Source organism: Nymphaea colorata, chromosome 2, assembly GCF_008831285.2.
Source record: "Nymphaea colorata isolate Beijing-Zhang1983 chromosome 2, ASM883128v2, whole genome shotgun sequence".
Taxonomy (NCBI): domain Eukaryota; kingdom Viridiplantae; phylum Streptophyta; class Magnoliopsida; order Nymphaeales; family Nymphaeaceae; genus Nymphaea; species Nymphaea colorata.
The window spans coordinates 4,503,015-4,517,182 of NC_045139.1; the positions used below are offsets into that span (position 1 = coordinate 4,503,015).

Below are 14,168 nucleotides of genomic sequence, written 5' to 3' on the forward strand. Positions count from 1 at the left end.
TGAAAAATGTAGTAAAGAATTATTAAAATATTTTTAAGAACAGTTAAAATTTGACACATTACCAGTCTCGAATACATTAAAGGGCATTGTAGATTTCGGGCCCTTTAAATGCATTGATGCAATCAAATATGCGGCATTTAGGATGAGAATTGGTATCACTGAGGAACAAGGCGCAGCAGCAATTGGAAAATACTTGTGGGTGAGAAAGTCTGAATCGGTAAATATGAGAAAATTAATTAAAAGAGGGAGCTGTCACACCCCCTTCATGCAAAAAACATACAAATGATGACAATCATTATGAGAAACACAAGTGCAGAGAGAGTTTGTGTATTTGCCTTTGTCAGTAGGAAAGCGACCCTCTCTCTTTCCCACCCTTTCATTCTTATTTCTCTCTGTTTTTGTTTCTCTCTCTTATATATATATATATATATATATATATATATATATATATAACTAATAAGTGTTTAACACTTAGATGTTAAATAGTTAAAAAACAATTTCAGATTTTTTTTTTATATTTATGATTGAAAGAAAAACAAAAAGAAAAAAAAAACATTAATACTAGAAGATGAAAATGCCATATCATCTTATATGTATAGAAGAAGTGAAATTCTTCAACTATCCCGCCCTCTATTTAATCATGACCGTTGAATGCAAGATTTGTGGATTCTTTCATACATGTTTGAATATAAAAATTCTCTAATCTCTCACAGCACACCGTACGATGCATTTAATCGTATTGAAATGCTGTGATTGGACAATATGACTCAAAATGGTTGGATGATTATATACATGTATATATATAAATATATAAGAAGACAACTATATAGGACCGTGACTATGATATGATGAGATACATTGATGATTTTATTGAATGAAAGCAATAAAATAAAAAGCATGTCTTAAAAGGAGGTAACATGATGAGGCTGTCACAAAATGAATTCTCATAGTATCCCTTTGTTGGTAAGTCATAAATTTTCAGCTGAAAAAGACAGCCAAGTCATACACACATATATATATAGGCCCTGTCCTACTTTATATTTTTTTAAAAATACTAAAAGGTTTTTTAAATATATTTGCACTTATAATCTATTCTTCCCATATTTCAATCAGTTTTTTTTAATTATTAAAAACTAAAAAGAGTGCTTACGTGTTTAAATTTCATAAATAACAAAGTGCCAAAAAAGCTTAATTTTAAAAATTATATGTTAAAAGACCATCGTGTCCCTTATTATAATCTAACGTTAAGATTCTCTAGAGAATCCAACATGGCATTCTTGCATTTATAGTAAAAATTTACCGCCCCGTCATCCTGACGCACCAATCTACTTAATAAATTGCAAAAAACCACCTGAAGTTCCGAACTAAGACCGAGTTTCCACGTAACTGTCAACTATCACAAAAGAACTAATTAATATAAAACGTTTTTAACGTCGTTTTCAAATTTCTTGCCTTTTTTCTTCAAAATAATTTTGATTTTTCTGATGCTCATTTATTACAGAAAAAAACCGCAATATTAAAAAAATAAAGGTTGCATGCCTTTTGTGGCAATCCTGCATTGGAAATTAGTCGCAATTTTTTAATTGTGACTTAAATAAGCGTGCACCTCGAAATACAAAATTTCTGATAAGCGGTTCGATATCCGTATCGACTCGGCCTGTATCCGATTCAAAGTCCATACCGATTCGAAGCGCGGAAGGAAGCCGCGGAGGACAGGACCGTAAATAAGGAGAAATACGTGGCTTTTTGTGCGTACGTGCGTAATTAAGATCGAAGAATACCATGAAGGTAGAGAGAGAAAGATAAACAAGAGAGAGAAAGCGAAGTAGAGTGAGAAACTGAGGAGAGAGAGAGACGTTTGAGTTTTGACCACCGTACCAGCTCAGCCCTCTTCCTTATTAAAACCTCACCACCTGTTCCCTCTCCCCCTAAACCTCTCTCTCTCTCTCCCTTCCCTCTCTTTCTCTCTCTTCAGCCACCACCATCACCGCCACCTCCTGCAACCTCACGCACCCAGGCGTTTCTCTCTCTATCTCTTCCTACAGTGGCGTGTATTCGTGTGTGCTTGAGTACGGCCAGCAACAGGGGAAGATCTCTCTCTTTCTCTTTTTCTCTCTAGAGGTTGAGAGAAGATCTTTGGAGGGGACGGCTTAAGATCCTTCTTGGCGTGTTGATCCGACGGCTGGGGGGCGTGGACCCGTCGGCCGTCCTGGCCTGAAAACAGTTCTGTTCATATACCCCATGTATGTTATTATCGCAGTGATATCATCTCTTTCTCTCTCACTAAAAGAGACCACGCTGTTCATGACTGTCATATAACGCCGTATGTCTTCTCATCTTGCGCTCTAGCTGTCGGCCGTCTATCTCGTGAGAAGCGCTGCTGGCGTGTTCTGGTTGAGCTTTATTTATGATTTGTTTTCTTGTTTTGCTTTTTGAGTTTGTTGATGAGGAAGATGCTGGCATTGTTTTTCAGCTGTTTCTGTAGTCTGTGGGTGCTCGTGTGTATTCTTCTTGCTCATTTATATTAGCACTAAGCAACTTCATTAGAGATGGTGGTGTTGGTATATAAGCTGAAGAGAGTTCAGGAAGTTGAAGTGGTGATGTATCTTTTTTCTTCTGTAGGAGCTTTTAGTTTTGAGTTTTTTTTTTTGTTCATTACAGACGAGTTTGTTTCTTGGGCATGCATGATGTCTTGTTTATTTGCAGTGGGAGATCTGCAACATGAACTCATGGTATTAAATGATTAAGATCATGATGAGATATTTTTAGAATCCTGGTTGTAAGATGCTTGTTTGAAACGTGCTTTTCTGATTATAGACAGGCACCAAGTTTTGTCTGAAATCCTTTTTCTCCTTTTTTTATGTTTCTAGGGCTTTGATTTACAACCAGGATGTTCATTTTAAGACATGAACAAGAATCTTGTAGAAAGAGCAGTTGCTTGTTCGTCTCAAAACGTGAATGCACAATAAAGAAGTTCATGATTTCCCAACTGCAGCCCTGTGTATATGCGTGTTTTTGTGTGTTTGTGCGTTTTCTTTCACACGACCATTAAAATGAATACACTTCGATCCTACAAATCTGCGATTTCCTTGTCGTAGAGGCATTGCTTTAATCTACATTCAGTTTTTATTTATTTTTTATTTCTTTGGCTGCATTCTCGTTTTTTAAGGGCTTCCGCATCCAGCAAATTTTCAAAACGACATTTGAGGAATTTCTACACACGATCACCTGCTTTTCTTACACTTCGGTTTCTGTTTTGGGTTTATCCCGTAAAGATGCACCAAATTGGACCAGTTGGTCCACTTCTAGGTTGTCATTAACCCGCTTGCCCACTTCCTTTGCTTGGTTCAATTGTTTCGAACTATTAACTTTTGGGTCATAGTTGTATTTCCAACATATTATGGTATGGGTTACTTGACCACAAGATTTACATAAACAAGGTGAGATGGTTCTTTTGTTACTTGCATATGCAATCGCATCATCTATTTCTTGGTCATGTTCATCTTCAGTTTAGGAGTCACCTATGCAACTGGCAACTGGGGTTTGCTTCAAATTCTTTGAGCAGTAAGATTTGCTGATCTATAGTTAATCAACATAGTTTCTAATATTAGCTTTCTATTATCTGAATCATGGATTGAGAGCTTCAATTTTCCTAATTTCCAATGTCATCATTTTTGGATTGCCTTGTCAGAAATGAAAGGTAAATCATCACCCCACTTGCCAAGATCATGTATTAACATGTAAGGTTGCAACTTGCGGTCTGAAAGTAGGCATTGGTGGTCCTGCATGTCAACATGATTGTGCTGCCTCTTGTGAGGTGTTAATATATCCTGGTCGATCAAGAAGTTTGAAGGTTGTATCTCATATCTACAGGATATGTCTATCCAAGAGATAATATAATTTGCTATTTTTTTATTTCGGTTGATTGATTATTCTATTATTGACATAATAAATTTAGTTGCTTTAAGATAAGTCTTTGCGAGCGTTTATTTTGATGTTCACGATAGTCTAATGTTAAACGCACTCATGACTTTGTAGAGGAGTGTGACCTGCTGGAGGGTGCTGCTTATGGGATCCAATGGATGTTATAGATTGCGAAAGGATGGTGTTAAAGGAAATGGTGATCTCACATTGTCAAGTGCAGTTAATGATATAGATCCATGGACTGCATGGGCATACAGGCCTCACACCGTTACCTTGTTACTTCTTGGGGCTTGTCTGCTCATGTAAGTTCGAACACTTCTTTTATTATTTTTATGCAGGATCTTCTCTTTATTGGTAATCTTTCTGATCTCATGCACTACTTGTTAGAAACATTTTAAGCATTGGATTGTGATATTGTGATATTTCAATGTGATGCACATGTACATGTATGGAATATTTCTAAAGTACTCATTTCAGGCAAAAAATAAATGGATGACTTCTTTTCTTCCTTTTTTTGTTTTTTTTTGTTTTTTTTTTGTTGGGGGGGGGGGGATGTTGATTTGGGTTCACCATTACAGACAGTATTTTCTCTAGACAATCTTGTATAAGATGACATTTTCTGGGACACATTTTACTATTGCTTTTTTATGGCCTACAAGAATGTGTGAACTGTGCATTTTAGGGCTTTGGAATGAGGGTTTTTCTTAGTAATCTACAGTCCCTTTGACCTAGGTTTGTACAATTTAGGCAGCTGGCATTTCTATTTAAACTTTGTCTGCACAACCTTTGCAGTCAGCTTAAGTTTTTTCCTTGGTTTTGAGGTCCTGTTGTGGTTGCCATTGAAAAGCTTCATCTCTAAAGGCACCATTTCTTGCTTACTGCTGTCTATTGTTATACATTCAGGAACCATCATTCTATTAGTGTAATTTTTCCCAGTTAAATTTTGGGCCCACCTTCACTCGATTGTGTGGAATTTGAACTGAGTCACACCTCTATGTTGCAAATTACAATGGTTTATTGCCTGGTTTTGAGTGTATACGAGGTCCCCACATGAATTGGTGACTGATATTCAGCAGTGGAGTCACACCTCTATGTTGCAAATTACAATGGTTTATTGCCTGGTTTTGAGTGTATACGAGATCCCCGTATGAATTGGTGACTGATATTCAGCAGTGCAGTTCCCCAGGCTCTTCCATCAGACTGGTGCTTGGTTGTTGTGTATATATGTTCTCTGTAACGGCTTTTCTTGTTTTGTGTTTTTCTTATCTTTCTCATTGTATGCTCTTGTCTATTTCTTTTGCTTAGTTTAACAGAAATTTTCATGTTCAAATAGGAGACTAGAGTGAGCAGTAGAAAAAAAACCCACTTCTTTTAAACTGCACGAAAAATATATACACTAGACCAGATAGTTCTTCGTTCCATATTTTTGGTGAAATCCATTATTGAAATGAGGATTCATGCTTATGTCTATCCATGACTATATTTAAAGCTGCACTGCTAGATTTTGGAAATGGAGTTTTTAAATGTTTATAGCCTAAATTGAAATTTGTATGTTAAGAATCCATTTGACTGTCACTAAGTTAATTGGAGTCAATGTATGGTGATTATGGACCATGGATTTCATCCTCCGTGCCTTGATGTCGGCTGACACCTGATAGCAATTGTAGAAAGGTTTTCTATTCCTTTCCAGCTAGTTTACTGCTCTATATTATCAAACTCTGTATTCAAAAGCTATCATCAGTTACATGTACATATTATGCAGCTATTACCATTTAAGTTGCATTGGTGCAATTTACATATAGAACGATTCTAGTTTATATGTTAATTTGGAAGGCCTCGCTTTTTTCAGTTGGTCCAGTGGAGTTCTTGATCCAGATAAGAGTGTAGCCTATGATGTCATCACATCTGTGAAAAGGTGATTTTTTTTCTTTTGCTTTTAAGAATACGTTCTTCTGGCTGTTTACCTTGCTTTGAGACTCACAACGTTATAAAAACAAGAAAATCTAACTTGGAAGGAAATTTGAATAATTGCACGAGAAAAAAAGAATTCAAAAACCTGTCTGGAAAAATAATTTATTTCTCTACACTAAGTCATATACAAGTAGGCTCCTTTCAATGTATCTGTTATTTTAAACCTTTCGTAATTTTTATGGCTGGTTTTCTTCTATTTATAAGATATTTTTTTGAACATAATTTGACATGTTTGTACATTTCGTGGTTCCACAGGGGTGTCTTGGCAATGATTGCTGTTTTCCTTGCCTATTGTTTGCTTCAGGCACCTTCAACGTATGTTGCATCTCTTACTTCTATGTGATCTTTTGGTATCATTTTATCTTTTTTACATTGAGGTCATACTAAACATGTATGGATACCGATTCACATGGAAATTGCTTAATTCTTCTTGTCTCTATGCACATTTTAGCAGCTTGTGAATCAGAAAGTAGGTTTAATTAGGATTTGTTTGTTGTCCTGAAGGTTTGGTCTTTGTCCTGCAGCTCCCATAATTTACTTTGTGTGTCGATGTGTGTGAGATCTTTAAGTCATGTTGGATTTGGTTGCAGCTAAGTCATGGGCATGGCTGTTCAATATCTACCTTCTGTGTCTGGTGGACGTGGAATGAGGCCATGGTAAATTCGGTCTGAATATGCTTACATAGGTTATGTTATGTTAGGATAGGTAAGCACTACCTTCTAAACTGTTCTTAGCAATTTGATGACCTCGGGAGCGGCAGGAATACACTGAAAATAGTCTATGACTATGAGGCTAATTTCTGAATTATTACAACTTCAGAAATCTGTATCTATGCACTTGATGCTGATAGGATGTACTGAGAAATATGTAGAAGGAAAAAGCCTTTTCAGGACATTTTCTGAAAGGATTTGAGTGTTGTGGACTTTATGACTTGGTGAAAGTTGCAATAAGTAGGTAGACTCAAATCCCCATTCAAAAAGTTGCACAGTGATGGTCCAGTGGCATTTCTGTGAGCAACAAAGCAGTTTAATTCATGCAGGTATGCGTCCAGTGAACCCAGAGCCAGCAACTTGTACAATAGTGCATGTTTGAAGTTTGAACACACACGCACAAATGTAATAAACCTCGATGTGCTTGCATAATGTCTTGAACTTCAAATTCTTCACATAAATCAGGTGGCTTGTCTCGCTTACCACTGTAGCAACCTATAATAGCTTAATATATAGTTTGGATTGGAAAATAATAGATCCCATGCCCCTTTTAAATTATAGAAATACATCAACATTTCTTTGACGTCATGTCTGCTTAGATGGCACTTAAATTTTTTCTCAAAACAGAAGTATTTTTCTAAAACTGGTAGAGACAACCGAAGATGGCAACCAATGAGCAGAATCTCATTTCAGGGGGTGAATCCTCATTAGTGCTAGTTGACATCATAAACATTACACTTTATGCTGTACGTAACCAGTAAGTGCAATTGCTGAGTTCTTAACTTTAACAGATTTAGTGTGGAGTATTGATGATTCGTTGGATTTCCTGATATGTACACCATTTTATGTTTCTTTTCAACAGAATTTTGATTAGGCCACATCCAGCTATTTGGCGGTTGGTGCATGGAATGGCAGTTATTTATCTTGTGGCTCTCACTTTTTTGCTCTTTCAGGTTGCTTCCCTTCTGTCATATTGTTTTGCATATTGGACTCTTAACTGCGGTCTGTTAACTTTATATGTGCTACTAAGGATACATTTTTTTTTTCTTAACATTAGCATGTTTTTATCACTCCAGTATGCTTTTATATTCTGCAGATGTGGATATTACTGGATATTCTTTACTTTTTTTTGTTTTCTGTGGGGTGGTTCTGAGTATTTTCTGTTTACAATTGCTCTTGTGATGTTTTGTATTGTTGGAAAATACATTATTTTCTTGAAAGGATATATTCTGGAAAGGTCTGAGGTTAGCACTGTCAATTATCAAGTCTCTATTATAAGTTTGCCAAGGAAAGCTTATGTTATTAAGAAATTGTCAGCCTTTAAAATTTTTCAGAAGCGGGATGATGCTCGGCAGTTCATGAAGTTTCTTCATCAAGACCTTGGTGTTGGTAAAGTATTTTTCTAATATTTCAGGCTATATATATATATATTTTTGAATTTCTCGAACTTGCTGGACTTATGAAATTTCTGTAGCCTAATTTGTTCCTATAAACTTTTGCAGAGCTTCCTGAGCGCTCATATGGTGCTGATTGTCGCATTTATCTGTCAGATAACCCAACAAGCAGGTTTAAAAATGTTTATGTATGGTTTGACCATCCTGTCCATTGTTTCTTGATAATGATTTAATTGGATTGCACACTTTTTTTTTTCCTTGTTTGCAGTCTATTGATCTTGATTGATCAATTTTTTGTAGGAAACATTGTTTGATGAATTTGTACTTGCTCATATCTTCGGTTGGTGGGGCAAGGCAATAATGATCCGCAATCAGCCCCTTTTATGGGTTTTATCCATTGGCTTTGAAATGATGGAGGTATCTCTTATAAAGCTAACTCGATTTCAAGCATTATACATCTAAGATTACGTTTTTTAATTTATATATCTTTGTCCACATTCCAACAGTTTCATGTTTTCATTTTGCAGCTTACATTTCGACACATGTTGCCTAACTTCAACGAGTGTTGGTGGGATAGTATTATATTGGATATACTTATCTGCAATTGGTTTGGTTAGACTTCGGAAACTGACCTTTCTTTACGTGTGACTTGCATGCGTGCCCTTCTTGTCTTGGTTGATTATGTTTTTTAAGGAAGTTCAAATAATGGATCTGTTGAATGAAATTTTTGTTGCTTATGGAGAGTTCTGCATGCAAATGGAGCAACTCTTATTGGGTGTCAATAGAGTTGTCAGTGATCAGAAGCACCAAGTGTTATTGTTCTATTGTTGTTAAGCCTGTCACTCGATTCATCTTTGCATATTACTTGCCTAGGCTTCCTGTTCTTTTTTGGGTGCCTCTTGTTCAAGCTATTCATTCTAGAACTTCTTACATATCAAATGACTTTTTTATGTTCAGTCTTTGTTGTCTTATAGCTTCGCAGTCAAATCAATGTTATTTCCCCTTTAGTAGGTGACTCCTATTCTCTACATGCCATTGCCAGGTATTTGGGCAGGAATGCGGACTGTGAGGTACTTTGATGGAAGAACTTATGAATGGGTGGGGATAAGTCGACAGCCTAACATCATCGGAAAGGTATTTAAATTTCTTTTGCAAGTTTTTATATTTATTTATTTCTTTCCGTTGGTTAAACTGTCAATAAAGCACCTTTTTGGGATCTAAGTTCATTTTGTGCTGGAAAATTTTGGACGATATATATAGGCTTATTTTTGAATGATGGAGCAAAACAGCCTGAATTTATATTGCATTTTAGCGTAGTCAGTAAATCTATATCGTATTATTCAACTGTAAACTCTAGACTTAGTTAATTCCAGTACAAACTTTGAGCATTCAGAGTATTGATATCCTTGAGATTTATTCTGTTTTTCCTTCTGCATCAGTTCTCAACAAGGATGAGCAGCCAACATGATATGTGACCAACCATTGCCAAGCAAGAATAGCACATTATGAACATGATCACCCTACTTGATTAAAATAGCATTTGGGATGTTCCTCGAGTGTTCTCTAAACCCTTTGTTGATAGAAAGAGGCAGTTGAGCAGAACAATTTGAGACTAATCTTGAATGATCAAAAAACTATTTGTTGACATCATCTAGTGGATCCTAGTTTGCATTTTGGGAAGAATGGAAAGTTACTCCTAACAGTAACTTGAAGCACATGAATTTGGTATCTCACTGGCATTTCTATGCCTTTTAAATAACAAATTTTGAACCTGTGTATTTCTGATCCTGGTTTTCATTATTATCTCACTTTAATTTTCAATGAAGAATGTTGAAGAGAACTGCACATAGATTTGAACTATTGAAATGGGACCATTTTAAATTTTTCATGGACTACTTTAGGGTGATCACTTATGTTGGCAGCACGAGTTTATTTTTATATCCTTTATCTTGTACTGATGGCAGTACAAAAACATGCGAGTAGAACACCAGTTCTGTCTCCTTATTGGCATGGTCTCACAGACAGTTGTGCTTTTCCACTGGGTTTCATGAAGTGGTTCTATTCAGTCTTAGATATTTGTATTCAAGGCCTATTGAGTTTCAGTCTCTACTTTATATATATTCTTAAAATTTCAACCGGCAGAATTTTCATTGCGACTGCGGTTTCCTATGATTGAAGGTGAAAAGAACGTTGGGACAATTTACCCCTGCACAATGGGACAAGGATGAGTGGCATCCCCTTCTTGGTCCTTGGAGGTTCATACAAGTGTTGTCATTGTGCATTGTTTTTTTGACCGTGGAGCTGAACACCTTTTTCCTGAAATTTTGTCTCTGGATTCCTCCTCGAAACCCTGTGATTATTTATAGATTGATCCTTTGGTGGCTGATTGCACTGCCAACCATTCGTGAGTACAACTCATACTTAAAGGACAGGTCTCTCTCTATCTCTGTTTCTTTATAGTTTACACACACACTGACACATATAACGGCAGAATTTATCATCTTTGTTCTTTTCCTTTACAGGAAACCTGTTAAGAAATTGGGAGCTTTTTGCTGGCTTTCTCTTGCCATCTGCATTGTGGAGCTTCTTATCTGTATCAAGTTTGGCCGGGGTAAACAGTTTGACTTGTTCTTAATATGGTTACTTTTCCAGAATATGTGATGTTAGTTTTATTTTATTTTGAGTTACATAATTTGTTGTATCTGTCATGTTCACAGGACTGTATCCAAACTCAATGCCTTCTTGGTTAATAGTTTTTTGGGGCTCAGTTGGTTTATTGATCATGCTGTTCCTTGCTGTATGGTCATGGCATCTCCATCGTAGCCTGAGGAAGAAAATGCGCTGATGATAGCCCACCATTTTTCCTTAATTCTTTCACTCTCTTTTGCTCGCCTGAGAAATATTGTATATATTTATTATATTTTCTTCTGTATATTATTTTTTTTGACTTTCTTGGAATGAATGTTATGACCTTGAAATTCTGAAATAATCTAATTCCATATTGGCTTGTTTGGTTGTGTTTCTTTCGTTAGTTTTCCACTTCAACCAGCAATGAAGCAAAAAATCGTTAGTAAGCAGCTGCGGTCACAGATCATTTTCTTTACTTTGGCAAAATTGGGTCTTATTCTTTTAGTTATTAAAGTGTAAATTTTCCTAATTGTATTAGTTAGCACCCAAGGCTGCATATTTTAGCTGCTGACATACTGATGTTTGTACACAGAGAGCTTTTCTTGTTTCTGATGGTGTAATTCTCAGACTGCTTGTCAGAAATCACGGACTAAGTCCTATCGTGACTGCTGGTCTTGCTGCTTTCATGGTGAGAGCAGCCAATTTCAAGCTGGTGTTGAGCCAAGGCGAGAGATTGAGCTGGGTCTTTGTGAGGAATTAGTTCTGTAATCAGATACATCTTCAATCGCGTCTCTCACTATGGAATCTTAGATTTTCACTTGCTTAAATAATTCCATTTGAAATTCTCAAGAATTTATTGATGATTCTGACTTCCGTCATGGACTTTGAGTTCTAAAAATCCTTGCATAAAAAGCAAATGGGCAACAGCCGATGCATAGACAACACTATAGGACTCAACGAACTATCGACTCAAAATCTCAAAAAAGTCTCATCTAGTCAAGCTTTTTGCACTCCCGTGTAATTGTATCATACATCTTTCTGAACGTGTTGAATGTGTTTATTGGCAAGGATTTGTCAAAAGCTTCTTTAAAATGTGTAAAGCTAGTTTTTCAACTATGCCACAGTAAAAGAGAGAGAGAGAGAGAGAGAGAGAGAGAGAATAAGTTGGCATTCCCTTAAGGGGTATTTGGCTAGAGGATATTAATACAATGCTACGAATGTGAGTGTTTTTGTTGCCAAATTCCGTCTTAAACTCTTGCAAATCTGCATACAGGTGGGGGCATGAATTTAAAATATTAAAAATTCACACGATAACATACATTTTTATGATGATTTTAGCTATCTATAGTCGCTCAGTGTTACATCTTAAGTAAATCAATGGTTCAGAGACAAACAATGAGAAAAAGGTGAAGTAATACTAGATGAAGAAAATACCCTTAACTTTTTATCACTTTTTTTCTTTGTTGTTCTCTTAATTGTCTATCATGTGTGATGAATAATTCTCATTAGAAAACCAGATAAAACGGTCTTACTTACATGGATCTAACTGGATGACTATAAAAAGTTAGTCACTTAGTGTATATATATATATACACACACATACTAGTGAATGATGACTATGACTATCTAGAGTCATCCATCCATGTAGCGCTGTCCATCTAAAGTATATGGATGGTTGAGAGAAAAGAAGGAGAAAAATACATGAACTAATACTAGATGATGAAAATGTCCATCACCTTTTCTTTATTGTTTTTCTTTTAAACTTCCATTATGATGGATCAGACCACTCTAATTAGATGGTTGGATGAATTTTGAAAGCTAGAGACATTCAATTTTATGCCCATATATCGTTAGCTTTTTTTTTTTTTTTCAAAAAGCTTAGAAAATTGTGAGTTGAGTGCCACTCACGCACACACTCTCTATCTCTCTTTCTCTCTCTCCCACACACATACATATACACTCGGTCTGGCTTTAAGATACTTTGTATCGTAAAATATCATAACGTATCGTAACCATATCACTTTTTTTCAATTAATTAGAAAAATTAAAAAAATTTCTGAAAAAAATCATAAAAATCAGTAAAATTTAAAAATAATATGTTCTTTATAAAAAAACATGTTTTACATAATGATAGACTTATTATTACTATAAAGTTACAATTCATCATTCATAAACATCATAATTCATAACAATATCATTCTAGAAAGCTCAACAAACATAACATAACATAATGTATATCATAATTGCATAACCATATCTTCACATAAAAACGAAAACCTATGGTAAACTTAAAGAAAAGCAATCAAATCTATGAATCTAAATTAAAAATATATGAATGTATGGTAAAAAAACAAAAGACTTCATACCTTATGGAGAAAAAATAAAAAAAAAACTCTTTCCTCCCAATGGGAATCAGCCACCGCTGCACAAATCCATGGTTTAATCAACGATTTTATGGTGAAAATCGATCATTTTCCTTCAATGCGGCACAATCTCTAGGGTTAAAAATGAAAAAGGGGTGGTTTTTCTCTTATTTTTTTCTCTTAACCATCCATCATGTTGAATCAAACGATAAATACTGACTTAAAAAACTGGAGTTATCATTCAATATATATGTATATATATTAGTGAGTGAATGATGAGTCTTTCGATTTAGAGTTACCTACCCATCTAGGTTGAGAGAAAAACATTAGTGAGAAAAAGTTGTGAACTAATACTAATCACAAAAATATCTATCACCTTTTTTTTCTTATTTTTCTTTTGCCGTCTACCAACAATTAGATGGCCAGATAACTCTCAAAAGCTAGAGAATCCCCACATACAGCCCACCTGATGTATTGGCCTAAGTGTTGTACGATTGATAATGACATAGATAATGAGATTTCTCTCCCCTCTCCATTTTTTTCATGACTTTCTTTGTCTGTTTCTTTCGTAGCTGTTAAAACTAAATATGACATGAGACAGTTGGGCGTCATTCACCCTTTTTTTTTTTTTTCCATTTCTCTCTCCATATGTGTGTGAGTGAAGAGCTAGTTGTGCTATCAAATCTATGGTTACTCCTCTATAAACCAATGTGGAGACTCCCCGGTGAGAGTAGACGCCAGCAGAACTATCTGTTTTAACAACCTTATTTATTACCCATCTCTGTCTGTCCTCTGGTTTCCTTTCAGTTCAGATTCAACAAAGAAAGATGAAATGTAAGATGGGCTACCAAAGTCGGTGTCAGATTTTTGGTAGCGAGTACAAAGAAATGAAACATTAACCAAGTAGATCGAACCGCTTATAATCACCAATATGCATAATTTACACATTTACTCAATCAATACATTCTATGCATGACAAACCCGATATATAAATGTACATTTTAGTTATTTTATTTTACCACATTTTTCTGACGAACTAATCTAGCTAGATTGAAACTTTATATCCTAATTAAAAGCTTAATTACGTTACAACAATTAGTAGCAAGAAAGAGATGGAAGAACCATGTTTCTGTTATTTTGGATACATATCTCTCTCTCTGAGGCCATATCCAGACCAT

The 14,168-nt window shown here is 35.5% G+C and overlaps 1 protein-coding gene across 7 annotated transcripts; it reads left to right on the forward strand.

Moving 5' to 3' along the window:
- The first annotated feature begins 1,919 nt into the window (after window positions 1–1,919).
- Window positions 1,920–11,010, forward strand: LOC116246902 (CDP-diacylglycerol--serine O-phosphatidyltransferase 1-like). Of its 7 annotated transcripts, none has more exons than XM_031618813.2 (13): window positions 1,920–2,243; window positions 4,039–4,226; window positions 5,774–5,839; window positions 6,151–6,210; window positions 7,468–7,558; window positions 7,940–7,994; window positions 8,108–8,187; window positions 8,300–8,416; window positions 8,527–8,611; window positions 9,042–9,133; window positions 10,178–10,431; window positions 10,522–10,610; window positions 10,717–11,010. In XM_031618813.2, the coding sequence occupies exons 2-13, from the start codon at window positions 4,069–4,071 to the stop codon at window positions 10,842–10,844; spliced, it is 1,275 nt and encodes a 424-aa protein (XP_031474673.1). In that variant the 5' UTR covers window positions 1,920–2,243; window positions 4,039–4,068; the 3' UTR covers window positions 10,845–11,010. The 7 variants fall into 7 exon arrangements, with proteins under 7 accessions (XP_031474673.1, XP_049932320.1, XP_049932319.1 ...); XM_050076366.1 differs by lacking the exon at window positions 1,920–2,243 and adding an exon at window positions 6,486–7,362 and having other exon boundaries at window positions 4,213–4,226; XM_050076363.1 differs by having other exon boundaries at window positions 1,920–3,853; window positions 7,468–7,994.
- The last annotated feature ends 3,158 nt before the right edge of the window (window positions 11,011–14,168 follow it).